The 22,436-nt window shown below is 48.9% G+C and overlaps 1 protein-coding gene across 7 annotated transcripts in view; it reads right to left on the reverse strand.

The window, feature by feature from the left end:
- The window catches only part of ATP2B4 (ATPase plasma membrane Ca2+ transporting 4), a 97,967-nt gene that overhangs the window by 31,446 nt on the left and 44,085 nt on the right, over window positions 1-22,436 (reverse strand). For 5 of the 7 annotated variants that reach the window (XM_041773330.1, XM_041773324.1, XM_041773325.1 and 2 more), the window contains exons 2-10: window positions 21,415-22,081; window positions 8,945-9,142; window positions 8,038-8,295; window positions 7,448-7,573; window positions 6,843-6,968; window positions 5,687-5,722; window positions 3,979-4,140; window positions 760-974; window positions 168-410 (exon numbers count right to left, since the gene is read on the reverse strand). In XM_041773330.1, the coding sequence (XP_041629264.1) occupies window positions 168-410; window positions 760-974; window positions 3,979-4,140; window positions 5,687-5,722; window positions 6,843-6,968; window positions 7,448-7,573; window positions 8,038-8,295; window positions 8,945-9,142; window positions 21,415-21,607 (1,557 nt within the window). In that variant the 5' untranslated portion in view covers window positions 21,608-22,081. The remainder of the gene's footprint in view (window positions 1-167; window positions 411-759; window positions 975-3,978; window positions 4,141-5,686; window positions 5,723-6,842; window positions 6,969-7,447; window positions 7,574-8,037; window positions 8,296-8,944; window positions 9,143-21,414; window positions 22,082-22,436) is intronic. The other 2 variants (XM_041773327.1, XM_041773329.1) reach the window with 1 other exon arrangement.

The following is a 22,436-nucleotide window of genomic DNA, read 5'->3' on the forward strand; positions in this document are numbered from 1 at the left end:
CATGAATCAATCCCCAGTCATCCCAAACATGTTCACCAAGGAGTAGGACATGGGATGTGCAGTGGCAATTAAGGCAGGATAAACAAGAGAACATTTCTCTGTCCAGAGAAAAGGAATTGCCCCCTCCAACCACCCATTCTAAGTGTCTAGGCAAAGGAGGAGCTTACCATAATCTTGGAGGTATAGGCACTGTTGATAGAAATACCATTGACAATAAGGTCCAGGACCTTAGGCACAAGGACATCAGGGCTTGGGAGTTGATGGTAATGAGTGTCTCCAATATATGCCTGTACCACAGTCATGCGGTTCATGGTCAACGTGCCGGTCTTATCAGAGCAGATGGCTGTGGCATTGCCCATTGTCTCACAAGCATCCAGGTGCCGCACCAAGTTATTGTCTTTCATCATTTTCTACAAAGGAGATGAGGATAGACTTGAGGGGAGACCGACTGAGCTCTGCCAAATATATGTCAAAGGCCATTTTTTGCCAACATGTCTCTGTATCTCATCCTCTTGTCTGCACAAAAATGCAGGGTACTGTTTTTGTGAATCGTCCTCAGATTCTACTGGGTTACCTAAACCTTGATGCAACGGATCAAGATGGTCCTTTTCATCTCTGAGGATGCCAGTGGCTTCTGCTCTTGTGAGGCACCACTCAATCTGTGCAGATAGTATGGCCTATCCTTTCACTGAAGGCTATGTGGCACCCTCCCCTCCCATCTCAGTCCTAAAAGAAGAGACAGCACTATTCCAGTCTCACCTTCACAGAGTAGGCCAGTGAGATGGTGACAGCCAGTGGCAGCCCCTCTGGCACAGCCACCACTAGTACAGTGATGCCAATGATGAAGAACTTGACAAAGTACTGGATGTAGATGGGGGTGCACTCCGATAGCCACGGTCTACGGTGTATCACAAAGTTGTCAATCACAAAGTACAGGATCAGGATGAGAACTGTGATGGCAGACATGATGAGACCTGTCCAGGAAACACATCACATGAGCCCAGGCTCAAAGGCCTCCCTGGGGCCCTGGCCAGAAGGGGGCTGGCATAAAGTGCAGCCTTTGCTACCAATGTTTATTTCTTTTATTTCTTTTATTTTCTTTTATTTTTATTTTTATTTATTGTATTATTTTTTTATTATTTTTGCTACCAATGTTTAAAACCACCATCTCTAGTCATCCCCAAATCCCCCACCCATTCTCTGTTGCTTGTACATTATCATGTAAGGAAAAAAATGCTGGCTTCATCTTCTATGGACACAGGTTCCAGTTTCTGTACTGCACTAACTTGACTCGTGGCTTTGGACTAGTCTTGGTTTCTCTCTGGACCTGTTTCCTCATTCATAAATAAGGAGTTGGTCTAGTTTTCTAAAACAGAAATTTTGTGATTCTCAGACCTACCCTCTTGTCACAATTCAGAATGTAGTGACCGTATTTGCCTATTTCCTAGTAGTTTATCAATTTGGGCTTCTCCCCTAGCAGATGGGAACTGTCGGGTAATTTACGACTTGTTTACAGTGATACTGCTATGGTGTCAGCCCATCATCTACATGGCTAACCTTTAGAACGGTGCTTCCTGACCTTTCTCTTTACATAGCATAGGCAGAGAATGACAATAATTTACATGTTTACAATAAGCAAAGATGTCTATAGTTACTATATAGGCCAGGCAAGCACTTCACATATAATAACTCATTTAATTCTCACAAAAACCCTGTGAGATAAGTTAGTATTATCATCCCCTTTCATGAGTAGATTGAGGCACAGAGAGTTTTTTAAAGAAGATCAAAACACAATTATGATTTAAAAAATTTTTAATCTTATTTCTTTTCATCATGGTAAGTGTATTCTTTTTTTAAAAAAATTTATTTATTTATTTATTTATTTATTTATTTATTTGACAGAGAGCCAGAGACAGCCAGAGAGTGGGGGGAAGCAGCAGGCAGAGGGAGTGGGAGAAGCAGGCTCCCCCTGAGCAGGGAGCCTGATGCGGGCTTGATCCCAGGACCCTGGGATCATGACCTGGGCTGAAGGCAGACACCTAACTGACTGAGCCACCCAGGCACCCTAATAAGTGTATTCTTTAATCTCCATCACCTATTTCACCCATCCCTATACCCACCTCCCCACAGAGGGATTTTTGGAAAACTGGGGTACCAACTATTCTGGTTTGCCTGAGACTGAGCAGCTTCTTGGGACTCTCAGCGGTAAAATCAAGAGCGCCCCAAGCGAGCTGGGACAAGTTGGTCGTCCTACACACTGATGCAAATGGAAGAAGTTTTTCAAGGTCAGATAGCAACTGGCTTAGGAGTTCCAACTGCCCTGGGTGCTGCCTGGCCACCCTGAAGGCTGAGGGGATCAATATCTGGGCAACTGTACCAGATTATCTGGGGCATAATATCTGGGAAGAGCTTTGCTTCAAACCATAGTCTGGTATGGGTCTTTGCTTTTCCTGAGGGCCTAATGATTCAAAAGAATCAGAGCAAGGCCAGAGGTGATTATATCAGTAAAAGCATATTCTTCTGAATTTTGCTTCATCAGGGTCAGGGCTAAGGTCAGGCAAACAAAGTGCCTAGTGTCCGAAATTTAAGGAAGCACTCCCCCCGGAGGGTGGTACAAAGCACCCTACTTGCCTCACCCCCAACTGGCCTAGCTTGAAATGTAAACCAAAACAAGAGAGGAGACCAGGGGCCAGCCATCAGGTAGCTTGTACTCCCTAAAGAACAAAGCAGGGATTGGAGGACAACAGGGGGTGGGTGGGTGGGGTCTATTCAATGTTTCACACCTGTGTGCCAGGCTTAGCCACTTGATTCCATACCTGCAATTCATGTCCCCCGTGTACCCTTGATATGCCAGAGATTTCATGGTGGTCACTGTAAGCTAGGTACTAGAACTGAATGAACATGCTAGACTAATGCTGTCCATCGGAACTCTCTGTGATGCTTCAAACATCCTCAGTTTGCTCTGTCCAATAAGGGAGGTGCTAGCTACGCGTGGTTATGGACCAGCTGAAACAAGGCTGATGTCACTGGGGAGCTGAATGTTCCCTTGTATTTAATCGTAATTCATTTAAGGGGAAACAGCCACACATGGTTAGTGGCTACCGTAATGCCTTTTTACAGATCCTTGTCACCCGGTGTGTGGTTCATGGATCAGCGGCATTGGCGTCGCTTGGAGGCTAGTTAGAAATGAAGCACCTTGGGCCCCACCCTGGACCTCCTCAATCAGAATCTGTACTTTAACAAGATCCCAGGTGAACTGTCTGCACAGAATGTACCAGACTAGACTGATGGCAGTCAGCGGAGGGATGGGCTCAGAAGAAAATTAAACAGTGGTACCAGGTGGCCCCTTGGAAGAAATGTCCAGGGAAGGAGCGATCTTCCTTTTGTTTCTTCCTCCAACCCCCGTTCCTAGCACCCCCAAGAGAGGAGAATGTAGAGGCAGGGGCCGGAGAAGCCACTTCCTCTCACCATACACAAGAGTGCCATTAGCAACCCCTCCTCTGGAAAAAGCCTCTCTAAATCATGATCTTCCTGTTTCTTCTAGTCCTTATTTTGAATGTACTGTGCTGTGCCAGCTAGGTGCTAGCGCCATGCTAGGGAATTACTGCTGGCAAACGGGAGCCTTCTCTACCCTTATGGAGCTTACGAGCCAATACAGGAAACAGGTGAGTGGTTGTTCAAGTCTTCCTTCTTGCTAAGGTAAATCTCCCCTGGGTGACAGTTCTTTATTACCCTTCTGTTTGGAGGGAAGGGGCCGTGGGGTCTTTAACCCTGGCACACAGGGGCACACTTCTCTCTGAAAAGACCCAGGGAGTGGCCAGAGGGTGGCAGAGAGAGGGGCATGGTCACCTAGGCTGCACCAGCCCCCTGGGAAGGTTCAGCTCTTTTCGCCAGCCCAGCTGGGACAGAAGGCAGGCAGTCAAAGCGGCGAGGACCCAGCAGAGTAGCATGGATAGCAAGAGGCACTGCCCTACTCACCGGCTTTCCCAATCTGAACGGCCAAGCGTGTCAGCTTGCCCTGCAGCACCGACTTCTCCTTTTTGGGTAGCTTGGCCGCCTTTTTCTCCTTTTCCTCATTGTCGATCCCCTCCTGGCTGTTGAGTGGCTGGATTTCCAGGGCCACTCCATCCTGAGTCTTTGCTAGGGTGTGCACACAAATAGGACAGGTGAGTGGGCAGGGGGTATCACTGAGTAGCAGGCACGTGAGGACCCAAACTCTTCTGTCTCCTTCCTGGAATCCACCTGGGACCCCCAGCATCAGCTCCAACCACTCTCACCCCTGCCAGGCAAGGAGCATGCCTTCCACCCTCTACTAGGGCCTTTACAATGATATTCTGACAACTAGGGATGAAACGGGAGGTTATGGATTTCCTCTTCGGTGGCAGCTTCCTGGCACCACCTCAGAGCCCCAAGCCAGGTTTATTCCAGCAAGAGGATTAGTCATGCCACTAAGTGCTATTACCAACAGCCATCCTTCCTGGAATTCAGTGCTTAAAATAGTGAATCTTTGCTGCAGAAAGGGGCTGATGGGGAAGGCTGGTAGATGTTTCCAGAGCATAAGCGTCCTAGTCTGCTGTTAAAAAGTTCATCTCTCTCTCTCCCTATAGACTGGCAGGGAAGAAACAGTCCCCCAAACAGTATTTTTCAGTTCCTCCTTTTATATCAGTTGAATGACTGGGGAAGGAAATGCCCTCTCTCCCCTGTCTGATGAAGGTTGGGGAGGTACAGAGTGGGTAGGTAGAGGGTTGTCTTTTGAGGGAGAGGGAAGAAGCTGGTAGGAGGGGCCGTCTGGAATAAGAGGGATAAAGACAGACATATAAATCCACTTGGTTTTCAAAAGAAGAGTTAAAGAGACCTAAAATTAAAGACTTCTTTCTGTGGAGCCCTGGTTCTCCAATGTGATGACTTTATTCCTAAAGACTCCTATGACATGGGTACAAAGAAAAAAATCTCCAGTAGCTGTCTCAAGAGAGCAGTTCTCCCTGGTTCCCAGCCCCCTTCCAGCCTCATCCCTGCGGAGCTCGGCCCCTCTGGCTTGGGAAGGGCACTTCCTGAGATACTGTCTCTGTTGTCAGACTCACAAACAAGACAGAGACGGGATGAAGACACAGCCACCAAAAAAAGAAACACACACCAGATCGGGAGGAAGAAGACAGACGGTGAAAACAAAGAGGGGTGAGGAGAGGTACAGAGGACGGGCTCTGTCCGAGCACCCCAAGAAGACTAGCAGAGAAGGAATCCAGACCAGAAGAGGACACCGATGAGGAAGGTAGCAAGAGGAGGGTGCAGGGACTGCCCACCCCAACTCCCTCTACCGTCAGGACCCTGACATCTTCTAGGCCTGAAACGGGGTACCGTGGGTGTTTAAATCCGGCCTAGGGCAGTGAAGCAGGGAGTTCAGTGCCCCCTGGGGAAGAGCAGATCAATCCCACGCACTCCCCAAGAGAAATCTTGATGGGAGGGTCTGTGAGACAACAGCAGGGGGTGCTGTTGTGCTGTCATCCATGGGGATCAGGATCTGGAGACCACCCCTAAAATCTCTGCACCTTCCTCAGGATGAGGCATCTGGGCCCCAGCAGCAGATAACAGATTTATGGAGAGGAAAAGGGAGAAGGCAGATGGCCTGGAAAGGTCTGGTTTGAGTGTAGGCAGGTAGAGATGGTAAATGAGTGGGTGGAAAGGTTACCTTTGTTGCGATTTTCAGGGACTCCTTGTTTTTTACCTGTTTGAACAAGAAAGAAAAAAGTGGGGTGGAGACCCAAGGTGACTATTAAGAGATCAGGTTTCCAATCTGTTGGTCCTGCTCAGAGCCCAGAAGGGCCACAGCAAAGGGGTGGAGGGGCAGGGAAGGCAATGTAAAGGAAGTTCACGTCTCCACTCATGTCCATGCTTTCTAGGGCCTCTTGGACTCTTTGCGATGTGGACCAGACCAATTTATGCAAGTGAATGCACACCCGCACCTGAACTACTCTCTCCCAGAGCCCAGCCGCTGCTGGGAGGCTGCTCCTGGCTTGAGTCACATCACTTGGAGAAATGGGGTAGGGGTTAGAGAGTGAGAGGTTGGAACTGGTTCTACCTGATGGCAAAGGCCCTGAAAGGTATCTTTGTGTCAATTCTCCAGCACCAGGCCAGCTTCCTCTTTACTCATCTGCAGGTAGCCAGAAAAACCTATAGTCTAGTTCCCAAGGGAATGCGTCTTGTTTCCTTTTGATAAACTGCCCTCCACAATACAGCCTGAGATGGTTCTCCAGCCAAGTGAAAGAAATCCTTCTCTTCTCCAGGGAAAGAAGGAATGTTGAGGGAAAATATGCAGATCTCTCTTTAGGATCTTTTTCTTGTTCACCTTCCTTCCTTGTATTTCCTTCCTTCAGGGGCAAGTGAGTGGCCAAGACAGGACTAACTTTGGGGGTAGATATTGCCTCTGTGCTCCCACCTTCCTAGCTGTGTCTCTCTTCTACTGACCATCCACGCTTTCAGCAGTTTTCCTCAGCCTCAATGGTTTGCTTTGTCCCTCACGTTTGAGGAAGGAAGGGGCAAGGGTGGGGAGACTGCCCAGAAGGCTGCCAGGGCCAGCTCATTTGGGACAAGTTTTCCATCTCATGCCTTCACAACCCACTGACAGACACAGGAGTCGAGGCTAAAGGGGTGACCGGATTTAGTTTTCATCACAGCACCCTGGGGAGCCAGGTGTGACATCTTTAGCTCTGCCAGAAGTTTGAGTATCTGCAGTCTTCATCTGGTAGATTCTTCCTACCAGGTCTTCCATCCAGGTCTGTTCCCTTGCTTCCTAGACTCCTCATGGGGATGGCAGGGGACAGAATCCCATCCCAAATACCCTTTACCTTTCTTCTTCTTCTCCTCCTCTTCTCCCTCATTGGCTCCCAAAAGGGTAAAGATGATTCCAGTCTGGGAGTTGATACCCACAGCGGTCACTACCATCCGGCCAGAACCTTCCATGACATGCGTCCCTATATGAGAAAGGAGAAGATGGAAGGAGTGTTGTGTTTTATACATAGCCATGCTTTGGTGTGGAATACAAACTCAGGAAAAAAAAAACCGGTCCCTCTTCCTTCCTTCCCCATGGATAATGATATACCCAGTAAATAGCAGGGAAAGGAAGAGAGCTGGGCCCATTTAAAATAGACAAAGCAAACAGGGGGGTAAGGAGAAAAACGTGTCTAACTGCTTTAGGGTAAGGCTCTTTCCCCCACCTGCACCCCTAACCAGCAGAGCCCTTTCAAGGCCCATACAGCACGTGCTTTGTAGAGCACCTCTTTTAGGTTGCCTGATAACCTTGTATTCAACCCACTCACATGCTACTGCCCCAGATGAACTTAGGGGAAGGAGATGCGGCAGGGCCACTATGGAGTGCAAGGCCTGCAGCGGGTCTCTGTAGCCTGCTGTCTGGGGGAGGCAGAATGGGAGCCGCAGCAGCCAGAGGCCATACCTGAGAGCAGCATCGGGTCCCTTTCCAAGGACTTCTTGACATGATCTGATTCCCCCGTCAGAGAGCTCTCATCAATCTTGAGATCATTCCCCTGGATCAGGATCCCATCTGCAGGCAGCAGGTCACCTAGTGTGCAAGAGGGGAAGGGGCAACAGGGAAGGAGGGTAGGTGAGTGCCTGGCAGAAGGTAGGAATCATCCAGCTTCGTCTCAGGGCTGCTCCCACAGGCCCTACCTACAGGGCAATGGACCAGGGGGTACCTGGGGAGCCTGAAAGATACCTTCATCTCTGACAACCTGGGACAAGACTCCTCATAAATTCAAACAATGACTGATCCCTAAGCACCTCCCCGGGGCCTCAACATTATGTATCTTTCACCCTCTGACACACAGGGTACAAGTGTGACCTTCTTTGGGGAGAGTTGCTTCTTTCTTTGAATCCTTCTCAACAACTTCTTCAACTAACCTAGAAGCTAACACAATTTGAAGTCTTATCTTTCTGGGTCCTCAGCGACTCCCAGCACCCCCATGCCAAAGGACCTAGCACTCAAATACAGAAGGTGACATAGGTACAAGAAGCATGAGCTCTCACCGTATTTGATTTGGGCAATGTCACCCACCACGATCTCAGCCACAGGCAGCTGGATGATATGACCGTTTCGGATCACGGCGAACTTCTGTTCCTTTTCAATGCGGTTCTGCAGCCCACGGAACTGCTTCTCCTTGCTCCAGTCATTGAAGGCAGTCACCAGCACCACAATGATCACGGAGAACAGGATGGCTGCCCCCTCAATCCAGCCAGCTTCCGCCTCTCCTTCATCTTCTGGGCTACTTACGGGTAGACCACACTCTAGCCCAGGGAAAGGACAGAAAGTAAGGGTCACCTGGGGGCTTTGATGAATACTAAATATGAGAGTAGTGCTTCTACAATCCCCCAGAGTGAAAAGTCAGGGAAAGAGAATACTAGAAAATACAACTCTTGGGCAGAGGAACTCTCCTCTGAGGATACTAGAGGCCAGCAGAGTCGGGCATCATGTCATCACCAATATAAGTATTTATGTTAGCCCGAAAGAAGTTCATGACTAAGTAGCACAGAGCATGTCAGTGCAAATGACTGGCCATACATACATACAGAACATATGATTCCCAACACAGCCAGGCCCCCTGCTCCACTGGGCTCTAGGTCACTGCCATTTCCCCATAATGCCAGATGATTGGTGGGGGGCACTTTGAGAAGCAGGTTTTGTTGGTTGGGGGAGGGTAGAGGACTTCTGATATTCTACATAAGGATTTGGTGGGAGAAGGGGATGAAGACCCTGGAATCAGGATGGGCTGGAAGTATGGCTTCTTAGCTACTTGTTGGTTTTCTTTGGAGAACCCACCCTGGAGAGTGGGGTAAACTTTTCAGCTACAACCTGTCAACCGTGAATACTAGTGCTTTCTGGTGGTGGTGGAAAGGACACAGATCAGAGTCATGCCGGGCTGTTCCAGACACTCACGTTTATTTTCTTCCCCTGGGGGGCGGTAGAAGGACAGAACGAGGGAGATGATGGCTGCGATCTCCAGGATGATGAGTGTGACATCTTGGAGGGCTTCCCACACTAGTTCTAAGAAGGTCTTGGGCTTTTTGGGGGGGATCAAGTTTTGTCCAAACACTTGCTTACGTTTCTCCAGGTCCGCAGGGTTCCCAGATAGACCTGAAAGGGAAATATGAGCGGGATGAGCAGGTAAGAAAAACCAGGGGAAGAAATGAATGATGGGAGAAGGCGGTCAAAGACTCCTTTAAACAAAGACTGCCTGCTTCCTGTTCTGTTCAGGCCCAGGATCCATGTAGGGTGACCAATCCCCCCAGTTTGCCCAGGGCTCAGAGGCTGCAAAATGTTTGGCCTCAAAATGGGCAAACTGGGACAACGTGATCACAAAGTGGCCACTCACTGCTCTTAGGGTCAGCTACCCTGGATCTAAAAACACATCACCACCTCCTCGCGAGGACCCTGCAGGCTCCAGCTCTAAGGACATAAACATCCCAGTGGTTCCTAGGGCCGACTGAGCTTTTCTCTCTTATCAACATGTATCTGCTGGTGATGATTTCAAAGCACAGTTAGCTGCCATCCACTGGCTTACCCACAAAGGCCTGCGAGAAGAAAGCTCTCTGCTCAAGATCAGGTTCGGAGGCTCAGAGACAGAGCCCAAGCAGGTGTCCTGATTCTAAGTTCCAGGGGCTTCAGGAGATCAACAGTGGGGGCTCTCAGACTCTAACCCTGTGTGGCCACTCAAAGCACGCATTCCCTCCGTTTTGCTCACCTGCCCGCACACAGACACAGCTCACCCCAGAGATGTACTGTGTACTTAGAGAAGTACTACTTAGACTAAGTCAGGGACTAAGAGAAGCACTATTATTTGTGTGGAGGAAACAGAGGACAAAGAGGTGAAGCCACTAAGTCAGTACGCAGGCCTTGGTGACCGGCCTGCTCCCCGTGAACATATGTACTGCGTGGGTGGGCGCACACATTCCAGGTACATCCTTGGAGAGGAGAGAACCAGGCAGACTTAGTCCTGGGGCCTTCTATCTGTGCCCCTCTGCCGCGCTGTATGAGGAGGGAGAGCCTAAAACTTCACCTAACGCCAGTTGGCATTTATACACAGCGGCAAATGAGCCCTGGTTTTGGCACTTGAGGCTGCTGGCTGCGCTGTTCAATAGGTTCCCACCCATAGGTGGGGCGGTACAACCTCTGTCTTGGAAAAAGGTCATAGCAGAGCAGAGTGAGAATCAGCGGATGGGGACACGCCACAAAGCTTCACACAGAGCATGAGGGAAAGGGGATGCCCAGGCAGCAGCCAGGAGGACAGGGAGGTACTGAGGCCAGAGGCTGTCTGCGCACTTGGGGCCACATGGGGAGCCATTCCACGGGCGGGGATCGGGGTACAAGCCTCTCCTCCCCATCTCCACTCCGCAGGATCTGAGAGTGGTATCTTACATGGCAAGAGGAAAGATTTGGGTCAGACCTAAGGAAGGCATCTGGACAGAAAAAGACTTTGAAAATAGGAAAATACGTACCCGAAAGGGGTACTGCTTGCAGGGTCTGAGATGGCCTCCATTTCTCCACCCAAAAAACAAAACCATTAGGGGAGGTACTCCAGACACTCACCTGTCTGGGAGGGTAGACACAGGGTCCTGCATGGAGGGAAAGTATGTGTGGGGTGAACTGGCACTTGCACCTGTGGAGTTGGGGAATGGAGACCACTTTCACCTGCCAGTGCTTAGAAGAGGGAAAACAGGGAAGATAGTCAGGGGAGTGGTGCCCATGTTCTTATCCAGGGCCTTCTGCCTCCTGGTGCCCAGGTGCACCACCCTGGCCTCTGGCTCAGTGGCACAGCCAAGCTCTGTGGGGGAGTGGGTTTGGCCAAAGCACTAGAAGCAAACTGGGCTGCTTCTCAGAGGCTCTCTGCTTCCACCACTCTGGGTAGTCAGGTTCCCAGTGGGAAGGGCAAGCTAGGGCCTGGGAAAGGAGTGTTTCTGGGCAGGGCATCTTGACCCCCAGGCAGGCAGAGGCAGAGCAGCTAGGGGATCCTGGCTGGTTCTTTCTCCCCGAGGACCTGAGGGAGCGAGGCTGTGACAGTTTGGGACTGCTGTACTGGACAGCCAGGTTGGCTGCAGGGAAATAGGAGCTCCGATCATTTGTTCATCTCCCTGGGACATTTCTCAAGGAAGCAGTGAGGAGATGCCATTCTCCCCGCCCCCCCCCCCCCAATAAGGTGAGTAAATGACTATGAGGGCAAAGCAGATAGCAGCTATTAGAGATCATCTTTAAGGGACCTCCTGAGAGCCCAACGGAGGCCAAAACAAGAGCAGCAACAATGAAGGTCAGGCTAAGAGCCCCCATCTGAGGTCATCCTGCCCTCTCTGGTCTCAGATTAATACCCTGTGATCTCTCTCTCTCTCCTGCTCTATCCATTCAGCCCTCACATCCTGGCAGCTTTATCTTCAAAGTATACCCAAGGTCCACTTGCTTCTCACTTTCCACTGCCACCATCCTGGGCTGAGCTGGCACTATCTCTTGCCTGGGTAATGACAACTGTCCTCTAACTGGTGACCTTGCTCCTACCCTTGCTATCCTGTGCCCAGTCTCCTCCCAACACAGTCACTGGAATGATCTTTTTCAAACTCAGTTAACCCCTACCAGTCATCAGCTCAGGATCCTCTGGTGGCTTTTACTTGCAGTGAAACCAGGCACCAAGGGACACCGGGGTGGCTCAGCGGTTTAGTGTCTGCCTTTGGCTCAGGGTGTGATCCTGGGGTCCTGGGATCGAGTCCTGCATTGAGCTCCCTGCATGGAGCCTGCTTCTCCCTCTGCCTGTGTCTCTGCCTCTCTCTCTGTGTCTCTCATGAATAAATAAATAAAATCTTAAAAATAAAAAACAAAAAAAAAAAAACTGGTCACCAAAGCCTTCGTGATGACCCGTAAAGCCCCTTGAGAGCCCCCTGCCTCCTGTCCTGTAACTCCTACTGTGTGCTCTTGTTCCCTGTGCCCAGTGAGCCTTCCTGCCATTTCCTTGAATGCATGAGACAAGCTTCTATTCCAGGGCCCCGCACGGGCTCTTTGCTTGCTCAGCTTGTTTCACTAGCTAGGGCTTATTCTCTTATCTTCTTGGGGTCTCTGAACATATATCACCTTCTCACTGAGGCCGACCCTGGCCATCCTATCTAATATCATGGCTTCTCTGCTCCAGGATTATCAATCCCCTTATCCTGTGTAACTAGTCCTCTCCAGACGTCTTCTCCCTAATACATTATATGACGCGTTCATTTATTGTGTCTGTCTATCCTTCTCCACAAGGGCAGGATTTTTGTCTCTGTTCTTTAGGTGTACAGCAGTGCCTGGCACATAGTACGCATACAAATCTGTTGAATGAACTGAATGAATGAGTAATAAATCAGGTTGCTAACATTTAAGTGATAACTATGTGCCAGATGCTTTAGCAGGCACATTCGTGTCTTCTCATTCAGACACTGTAAAACCCTATGTGGCAGCTACTGTTAACCCCATTTTACATACAAGCAGACTAAGGCCCTGAGAGGTTATGTAACCACTTGGTTAGTATGCAGCAGAGTCTACACCACTCCCCAGGAAGCAGCTGGATGCCAACCTACACGTGGAGAGGGCTGGGGTGTGGAAGCAGCTACACTCTGCTGAGGCTTCATTCCAGGGGACTAACTGGTCCCTGTTTGCCTGGGGTTTGCCTGGGACTTCCTGGGTTTGGGCACTGAAGCTCCTGCCTCCTGGAAACCGTAACCCCCCATGTGCCAGGCAAACAGGATGGCTGATCACCCTGCTTCCTTCGTGACAGAGCGACCCATATGCTGCTTTCTTCTGCGCCTCTGAGCAAGTTAGCCCTGTTCCCACTGTTCACAACTGGGCTGAATTGAATTAGTTCTGTCTTTTTTCCAGTGCTTAGAGATGGTGACGCCAGGTCCATCGGAGTCCAGCCTATGGATCTTATACTCAAGAAAAGGTCCATGCTGGCCTTTTTTTGGACCCGAGCAAACCAAGCAAGACCCATTAAGGAAAACAAAGAAGCTCAGGCCTTGCTCTTGCCTAGACACGAACCTGCTCTCAGAGTCACACACTTACTTCGTTTTTGCCTCTTTCTCTTATCTGTCTGTTCCACCTTAAGTGACCCTAAGCTCTCACAGTGGCTACCTTAGGACTGGCAGGTGGCTGTCCCAGTTCCCAGCAGGGTACCTGGGGGCAGGGAGGGCCTGCAGTGGCTGTCAGCATAGTAGTCTTGGGAATCCTCCTCTGACATGTGGCCGGACACAGGAAAGCCATGCCAGACTGGGAGCTCAGCCAATCCCCAATTTTGGGCTTTTCATTCCATTCTTCCTGCCCTCAGAGGCTCCCAGACCCTGCTCTCTGTAGCAGTAATTTCACATAAATACTTGTCTAGCCAAAGAGAGAGTATTAGTCCCTGATCTCTGCACTTGCTTCTCAAATACACAACTTCCTGGAGAGGGAAAGGAATACTTGGCAGGGAGAGAATGCTGGAAACACAGGAAAAGGATTTCCCTTAGAAACACATTTTTTTTTTAAATGAGAGGAATCTTTGTCCCCAAGAACATGAGAGAAAAAGCCCCACCCAAATCAGGAGTACTTTTGGCCCTAAGAACCAGACCGAACACATGAGCTGGGAGAGGCGGCGAGAATGTCAGGCTGTGAAGTCATCGCCCCCACCCCATGCTGGGGAGTTACACGGCCCCTGCCCAGGCTGGCAGGAGATGGAAAAGCAGCAGTGGAAAATCTATGTCTGCTGGGAGCCTGTACAGGGAACCAGGGCTTGGGAGGAGAGGCTGTAGCACAGCCCTCAGTGGCCTGGCTCCAGCAGGGAAGGGCCAGGGCCAGCCTCCCTAGGACGCCAAGGACTGTCGGCAGAGGACCCCTTATGAGAACCAGCTCAGCCCCAGAAAGGGTGGGGCTAGGTTAGACATCACGAGGGACTTCCCAGCTGTCTGAGTTATGGTGCTTTGTCAAAGAGACAGCAGAATCTTCTCCCATACAGAGAGCACAAAGGAGAGGTTTCTCTGGATTATTTCGAAGGCAGTCCTCCTTGGTATGAGAACGGATATCAGAACACATTTCAGGTCCAAAAAAAGAATACTTGTCAGGTCCTACCCTAAAAGCCTTGGGTTGGGGGCTAAGGGGAAGAGGAGCTTAAAAACAATGCAGGGACCACAGGCTTTAACCAAATGCCACCTCTTGAGGAGGCAGAGCACTTTCCCTATGTCCCCCTCTCCAGCTTAACACCACTAACAGCTGGGAGATGTGCTTTCCCTCTGCTGGACTTCCAGCCCCTGGAGATAAAGCCATCTCCCCAGAGTCACAACAAGAGGATGCCTGACTGAGGGAAGAATGGTCTTTTCGTCATTCTCGGTTCAGAAAATCCAAAAGCTCCGGCAGGGGATGTCTCTCTCTGTCTGGCCCTCTGCTCTATGCCTTTTCTGACCACTCCAAAGCTGGCACAGAGAAAGCAAGCTCCCTCATCTGCCCTCCGCAGCCCTCTGCTTGGCCACTTGCTCCTACACTGTGCATGTGCTTCCCTCCAGTGTCATGCTCCCTGGTGCTCACACCTTGGAGCTAAATAAAAAGAGCAAAAGCCCTACTTCCAAGGGTAGACGAAACATCTGCCTCAGCCAAGGAGGGAGTGCTATCTTCCTCCCCACCTCTAGCTGATGTTCGATGCAAGGCAACAAGAAAATTCAAAAACACAAGGGAACTTGCAAGAGTTTCTGCTGAGCTCCCAAAGGGATGTGGCACAAAGGATTCCTGGCCTGGTGCAAGGGGAGAGAGCAGACCAGGGAGGGGCCCAGGAAGACTTATCCCCTCTCCCCATCAAGCCTTCTCTGTGTACTGCCTGGCAGCATTATGCCAGCTTGCCCAGGAGCCCAGCTCTGGGCAAGGAGGCTGGAATAGAATTCGCAGAGCCTGGGGTTGGGCTGGGAAGAGAAGACCCAGAGCTGTCACACACTGTTGGCCTCATTCAGCCCTGGGCACAGAACTCAAGTCAGACAGGGAACTTCCAGGATGCAACATGGAATTCCCTGCAGGGGGAGGAGGAATGGAGGGGGGCACTTTCACTCTCCTCTTTCTCCATCACTGACCCTCCTCCTTCCAGCTGTTGATGCTGCTTCCCGTGGTTTGGTGGAGGCCTTTCCCACCCCTCTATAAAGTATCAAGTATTTCTTTTATGAAGCTACTGGACTTGCCTCAAATATTCACATTGCAGCGTAGCTGCCTCCTGGCTGTTTGAGCTGGTCTGCCCACCTGCACCCTTTCACTTCCCTCCAAGATATTCTTCTGGCTTGATTCTCTCTCACATCTTAGAGTAGTGCTAATAGATCTGCCCAAAGCATGATGGGCAGAGTGCCCCAGACTGTTGATCTCTGCAGCCATGCCCACATACACTGCTTTTAGGGAGTTGGGGCAAGAGTTCAAGATGATGGTTACAGGGCAGAGGGCTGGAGGAAAGAGAAGGATTTCACGTGGATTCTGAAATTGACAAGCTCTTCAATACAGATATTCTAAAACACACTACATGCTCTAAAGATAGAAGAAGATGTCAAAGAATCCAGTTGCCTTCTTCCTCTCACATCCCTCCCATCCCATATTCACTTGCCTGGTTTTTTACTACCCCCCCAACACTAACATTCTCTAAAGCTATGGTCTCTAAGTAGAGCGCATGCATCCATCTGCTGGAGTGTGGGAGAAATACCAGAACTTTTTATATTACTTCATCCACTTTATTTTATTTTTTAAAATACTTTTTAAAAAAGATTTTACTTATTTATTTGACAGAGAAAGCAAGCACAAGCAGGGGGAGCAGCAGAGGGAGAGGGAGAAGCAGATTCCTCACTGAGCAGAGAGCCCGACGTGTGGCTTGATCCCAGGACCCTGGGATTATGACCTGAAGCCAAAAGCAGATACTTAACCAACTGAGCCACCCAGGTGCCCCTAAAATACTTTTTTAAAAGATTTATTTATTTGAGAGAGACAGTGAGAGAGAAAGAGCACAAGCAGGAGGAGGGGCAGAGGGAGACGGAGAAGTAGGTTCCCCACTGAGACGGGAACCCAATGCAGGGCTCCATCCCAGGACTCTGGGATCCTGACCTGAACTGCAGGCAGATACTTAACTGACTGAGCCACCCAGCTGCCTTATGTCATCCACTTTAATTTCTTGCCTATATTACTGTGTAAACAATACTAGTGTTGGAAGCACTAATAGCAATGCTGTAGTGTTGTGGGTAAACATTTATTATTCATTACTGGGGCTACGTGTTCAATTTTTTGCAGATCGAAAATGTTACTGGAAATTTCAGTCTGCCACATGGAGGAAGGGCCCATCCCTGTGTGTCCCAGCTTGTAGAAAAATGGACAATGCTTGGTAGAACATGCCACTGACCTCAAAAGGCTTGGGAACAGGAATGCAAGAGATCATCAGGTGGCAGGAACTATTACCCTAAATCCTACAATTAATGAACCAGGATTGTAATTTGGGCTGGATTGTCTTTTTTTGTGGGGGGGGGGGCTGGGGGGCTGGATTGTCTTAAAGCAGATTCTTTCACCTCTTGCTTGTAAAAAGAATCTCAGCTCCCCAAACTTAGTGGCTGCTCAGTAATTGTGCAAGGCAAAGATGCTTGCACCTTATGTCTGGGACATTCAGTGAGTGGTAGCAATCACCATAGAGCATGGCCAGGCCAGAGCTTCCCCAGGCAATCAGATGTACAGGAGTCCATATTCACCTTCTAAGTCCCTTCCTGTTCCCTGCAGTCCCTTTGGCTTAAGAGCCCATTTTGTATGCTTCCATCACACTCAGCTCTTCCCCACCACAGCACTGTGACAGTATTTCTGAAACTGCCTTAGTTACTGTATCCTCTTGTCAACTCTAAGGAAGGAGGAACTGTGCCTGTTGTAAATACTGTGGTGTCCCCAGTACCTGATGGATGTTAAATGTGTGTTGAAATGTGGCTGCAAAGGAACTGGAAGCCCTCTGTATACTTTTGAGGCCCTCAGCTCTGCAGAGGAGAAAAGAAGTCACAGGGTACAGAGAGAAGTGAAATAGAAATTCCCACCACCATTCTTCTTGATCCAAATCCATAGAAATTGTCTACAGCTTTCTGAGAGAAGCCCACAGGCAATGATTTATTGTCAAGTCAGGGCTCTCCTTGTCTGCCCTTTCTGGCCTGGGCCCAGACCTTCCTCCAAATTGCTGGCCTAGCTCCTCCTCAGAAGACATCATTCTTCCTCCTAAAAAGGGAAGCAGAGCTGAGGACCAATGTGGAAAAAGTTCTACAGAGAAACAATTCATACAACCTTCTCCCTAGACCAAAGAATCTCATTGGGATTGTCTTTTCTTACTAGACACAAAGACTGAGACTCAGGAAAATATCTTTTCTTCCCCCTAAGCCACAGTGATTCCTATTCCAGAGTCACAAAGCTTTCTCCTGTTCACCGAACCACCACAGAAAGCCACTGGAAAGGTAAAAGCCTATCCTCCAGGGGGTATCATCCAAACACTCTTCTCTCTGGGGATTGGAGAGATAGGTTGTTGGGGGATGGGGGGGTGATGGAGAGGAGAAAGAATAGATAATAGAAGGAAGTGGAATGAAGAAAGAAGCAAGCCAACTAAGAAATTTCCATTGATGTGAAATGCTCAGATTTTCCCTACATAAAACCTAGGCCATGTCGCTCTCTCACTCGGGAGCTATAGCCTCAGCCCTGCCTCTCTGCTTTTGTTTGACAGAGCCATGAAGCCTGAGGCCTTTAGTTGCTGAGATGTTAGCTTGTATCCTCTTTCACGGCTCTCCCATCCCATCTAGTTTCCCTAACTTTCCTTCCGTTTTTTTACACACACACTCAGCCTTGTGTCTGGTTGTGAATGAATGCTGTGGAAGCTGAACACCTCCCAGTAGCCTTGCATCTAGTCAGCTCTCGGTCACTGGGGCAACTGCTCTGGCTCCAATCAGCCACGTGTACTCAGGGAACATAAGCCATCATTACATTAATATTAGCACTGGGTCACAATTAGACATTTTATCAGGCACTGAAATATAAAACAAACTTTTAAAATCATCTCTCCTTCTGAGATTCTCTGTGTTGCCAAAAGCAACACAGGTAAAGCTCTAGGGTAAGAGGCGGAGAGCATTCATGGACTCAGTCAGAAAACATGATCTAGGGGTGTCTCGGTGGCTCAGTGGTTGAGCATCTGCCTTTGGCTCAGGCCATGATCCTGGGGTCCTGGGATCTAGTCCTGCATCAGGTTTCCTGCAGGGAGTATGCTTCTCCCTCTGCCTATGTCTCTGCCTCTCTCTCTGTGTCTCTCATGAATAAATAAATAAATAAAATCGAAAGAAAGAAAGAAAGAAAGAAAGAAAGAAAGAAAGAAAGAAAGAAAGATCTATTCCATCATGTTTACTTCACCTAAGAAATTAAGTGAGTCATTCAAGCCTTTGGGTCTGGAAGGGGGCTTGGGGGATGAGTAGAATTAAATCTCACCTGCCTCTACAATTGTGTAAATCTAGAATAATAAAACCACATTAGGGTCATAAATATTATAAACTCCAAGTTCCATAAGGCCCCTTAGTAGCTATGGTTTAAAACAGTCTACCAAATCTACACAAAAGATGCTGTCAACCCAGCAGAGAATAAAAGGGAAGGGTCATATTCTAGGAACCCATCTCCCCAATCTTACTTCACCAAGTTTCCAATCGACAGAATTCAAGCACCAGGTGAATTTCTTTCTTTCTTCTTCTAAATACCGTGGTGTTCAAGTCTGCAGGGGCCTCCCATGGGTGACAAAACTATGCTAGGCTGTCAGGCACCTCAGTGTGGTCTTCAGTGAACGGGCTGGCTTTTTATAGCATCTGCTCAACGAGGGACTGGGATAGTGATGCTCTTTTCTCAGCCTGCCCCACTAAACAGCTCAGCATCACCTCTGCCTGCGGAGAGATTTCCGTGTCATAGCTCCTCTGTGTGTCCTTTTCTATGCCTTTATTCCTCTTACACACGAGGAGGTAACTGTTGGCACTGGGGAATAAATATTATCCATGGAAAAGCTGTTTTCAGACACCCTGCCTCCCTAGCTCCAGGAGTAGCCCTGTGATAAGTCTTATACTGAAACAAGTCAGGATACAGATTTGTGATCTAAGGAAGCAGGGGGATGGCAGCAGACAATGGCACCAATGGTAGGGGTAGGGGTGCTGGGGTTCAGGCACAGCCAGGGTCTGCAGCAGCAGAGGCACCTGCCATCAGAAGGTGTGGCTTTCAACTTTCAGTCAGAAACTAGGACTGGGAAAGAATCTAAGGGCATTAACTACATATATAATATTTGCTATCTGAAGTTGAGATTAGAGTGGAATATAGGATGGCCTTTGGGAATGGAAGCTCCCAATCAGGAAGAACTGTAGCAGCTACAAGAAAGGAGTTGGAAAATTGGGAGGAAAGTCTGGATCCTGCTGTTAGGAGCTTCCCAGGTTCCAGCTGATTTGGACTCCTGAATTTCATTTTGTGAGAGAAAGAACTGACCACAGTGATCAAGAATGGGGTAAGAAGGGAAAAGAAAGGTCCTGCCTAGGGATCCCTGGGTGGCGCAGCGGTTTGGCGCCTGCCTTTGGCCCAGGGTGCGATCCTGGAGACCCGGGATCGAGTCCCACGTCGGGCTCCCGGTGCATGGAGCCTGCTTCTCCCTCTGCCTGTGTCTCTGCCTCTCTCTCTCTCTCTGTGACTATCATAAATAAATAAAAATTAAAAAAAAAAAAAAAGAAAGGTCCTGCCTAAATTCTGACAGGTGTTCCTGAGCTCCTGTATTTCTCATCGAACATATAATATGGATAGCCTTTATTTAAGGCTGATACTACTATAAAAGTGTCAGAATAAAGAAATCTAGCTACAAAGTAAGCAGTGCCCAAAAGGTAGTCATTAGATTCTAGCCAGAAGGCAAAGAGCAAGCCTTGCAAAAGCGGCTAAGCACTGCCATCCTAACCAGATGTCTTTGACATCAAGAAGTGAAAGGAAGAAATGCCCAGGAGCTATGGTAGTTTTTCTAGAGGAAATAATACATTACACTCCATGGGCACTCACGCTTTGGCAAATCTGGTATCACACACACAGGCTCTGTTTTAATCTGAGACAACCCATTCTTTGAACACCCATGATAAGCCTGAGCAGGGTACGCACATCATATGTATATATAATCCCAGTGGATTAGTTCCTATAACTGTATGGCTAGGTATTAACATCATTTTCAAAGAAGAAAGAGACTCAGGGAGGCTAAGTAAACTGTTCAGTGATATTCAACTGGTAAATGGCAGAGCTAGTGTTTGAACTCATGAGAGGAAACTGAATTCTAGAAGGAAAGAGAACATGGTGGGCAGCTCTCTCAGACTGCCAAGAAAACAAGACATGGGCAATATACAGATAGCTAAATAAAAACCTCTCTCTATCTCTCTTTTTAATCCTGAAGAGTCTAGATTCCAAGTCACAAACTTACAGCATTGGCCACGGGTCAAAACTTCTTAGACTTGGCAAAAAATATGATGTAGCCTCGAAGAAGATCTCAGAGATAGCACACCTCAAGAGGCTAAAGGCATCTAAAGGGCAATATCTTTGCTTTATCTTATGCTACTCAGCTATGTCCTGCCTCACTGACAGAACCAGGTAAGAACCTGGAGCAGAGATGCTGTAACCATGTATAAGTGAGGAAAGAAGGTCCTTTGGTTCTGTCTCTATTTTAATGAGGCAAAATTTTATATTACCACGGCTTATCAGGCCCCTGAACTGAGCCGGGCAAGCGTGAAGCCAGGTTTCCCATTCTCTTTTAAGAAGAGATTGAGAAGAACTATATTAAAAGGGCACCAGCTGGGGTTGAAAAAGTCATCGATAATTTCCTGACATGAGACAAAGTGAATAATCGAAAGACAGGGTAGGTACAACTATGTACCCTAAAACTGCCCATCCTATTTCTAACTGTCCATGACAGAGAAGTGTCACATTGGGTAGATGGATGTATTCCCTTCTTTTGTGCCCCTTCTCCCCAGTTACATGGTGAGATGAGTGAGGAGTGGAATGGTATCTTAAATTCTTTTGTAATCAGAGACAGATACTGAATAAGAGGCCTGATTGTTTACTAATGAAAGCATCTCTAACATAAACTTTGGTAAAATCGAAATACATAGTCTCCTTTCTGTACCTTGATAGAGAAAAAGGAAGAATGGATGATCTTCAGAGAGCACCACCTCTAGGAAAGACATGGCTCTCCACGGCCTCCCCCCTTCAGTGCTTCCAATACTGCATTTTTCTCAAAAGACACAGATACACACCAATGGGGTCTCTCACTGCCTTCTCCAGGAGCTAGGAAAGCAGTAGTTTCGGACACTGGTCATCTTGCCCTGGCTCCCCGCCCCTGACATGGCCTTTACCTTCCACAGGGTTGGTTTTCAGTCTACTGCAGAGATTCATGACGCCTCCGTAGTGGACATTGATCTGGTCGACTCCATCAGTGGAACGCAGCTCCATGAGCTTCCTCAGGTCCATGACTGTGCAGCCAAAGTCCCCTTCACGGCTCTCAACCATCGAGTTGGCCGGCAAAGCATGTTCTGTTGGGTTCGTCATCTTGCCTACCGTTACCCGGCTCCTCGACCAGAGAAAACGTGGGGTTTCCCTTCAACTGATCAGGAACTCCTGCCTTCCTGCCTCACTTCTTCTTACTTCTTGCTTCTCTGGGAACCCAGTGAGGAAAGAGATGGGACTATATCCTGTGTAAGAGGCTTCAGGGTGGCGGCCTCTAGCCCAGATCCTTTTTTGTGTGGGAAGCTTGGCAGCGGGAGGAGGAAGAGGATGGGGGAACTGAGTGGAAGCCGGACCACGTGACACGATGATTGGGGTCCCCAGGCAGTGATGGAAGTGGTTGTCCAGGGCAGGTAGGTTCCTAGCTTAGACCAGCTTGCCCAGATGGAGGTGTAAACAGGATGTGCATGTTACCATGGAGGTCACCTTAGCAACAACCAGCAACTGCAGTGGTAGAGAGGCGGCAGGAGGAGGAGGAGGAAGAGGAGGGCTCCCTGGATACCACTGGCAACTAGGTCTCTGGAATAAAGATTCAAAGACAGACAAAAACGATTAGAGAGGCCATGAGGATCCAGCATCTGTGAGGACAAGAGGTACTCATTCTAGCACGAGGGTTTAGGTGACAGTTGATGCCCGAGCTGAGCTGATATCTGAGGCCTGAGCTAAGTGAAAGGACTCCAGAGGGGCCCTTTCCTCCCTAGGAGGCCCCAGCAGCTGTAAACTGCCATGTAGAGAAGTAACGTCACACACACCCCAATCCCCCCATCATGCTGCTCTTAAGCCAGGTGACATGATTCCGGCAGGTTCAGAAACTTGGAAATAAGTTTCCAAGAGTTTCTTGCTCTCCCTGTCTATTCACTTGAGGGCCTCACTA

Source organism: Vulpes lagopus, chromosome 11 (genome assembly GCF_018345385.1).
Source record: "Vulpes lagopus strain Blue_001 chromosome 11, ASM1834538v1, whole genome shotgun sequence".
In the NCBI taxonomy this organism is placed as follows: domain Eukaryota; kingdom Metazoa; phylum Chordata; class Mammalia; order Carnivora; family Canidae; genus Vulpes; species Vulpes lagopus.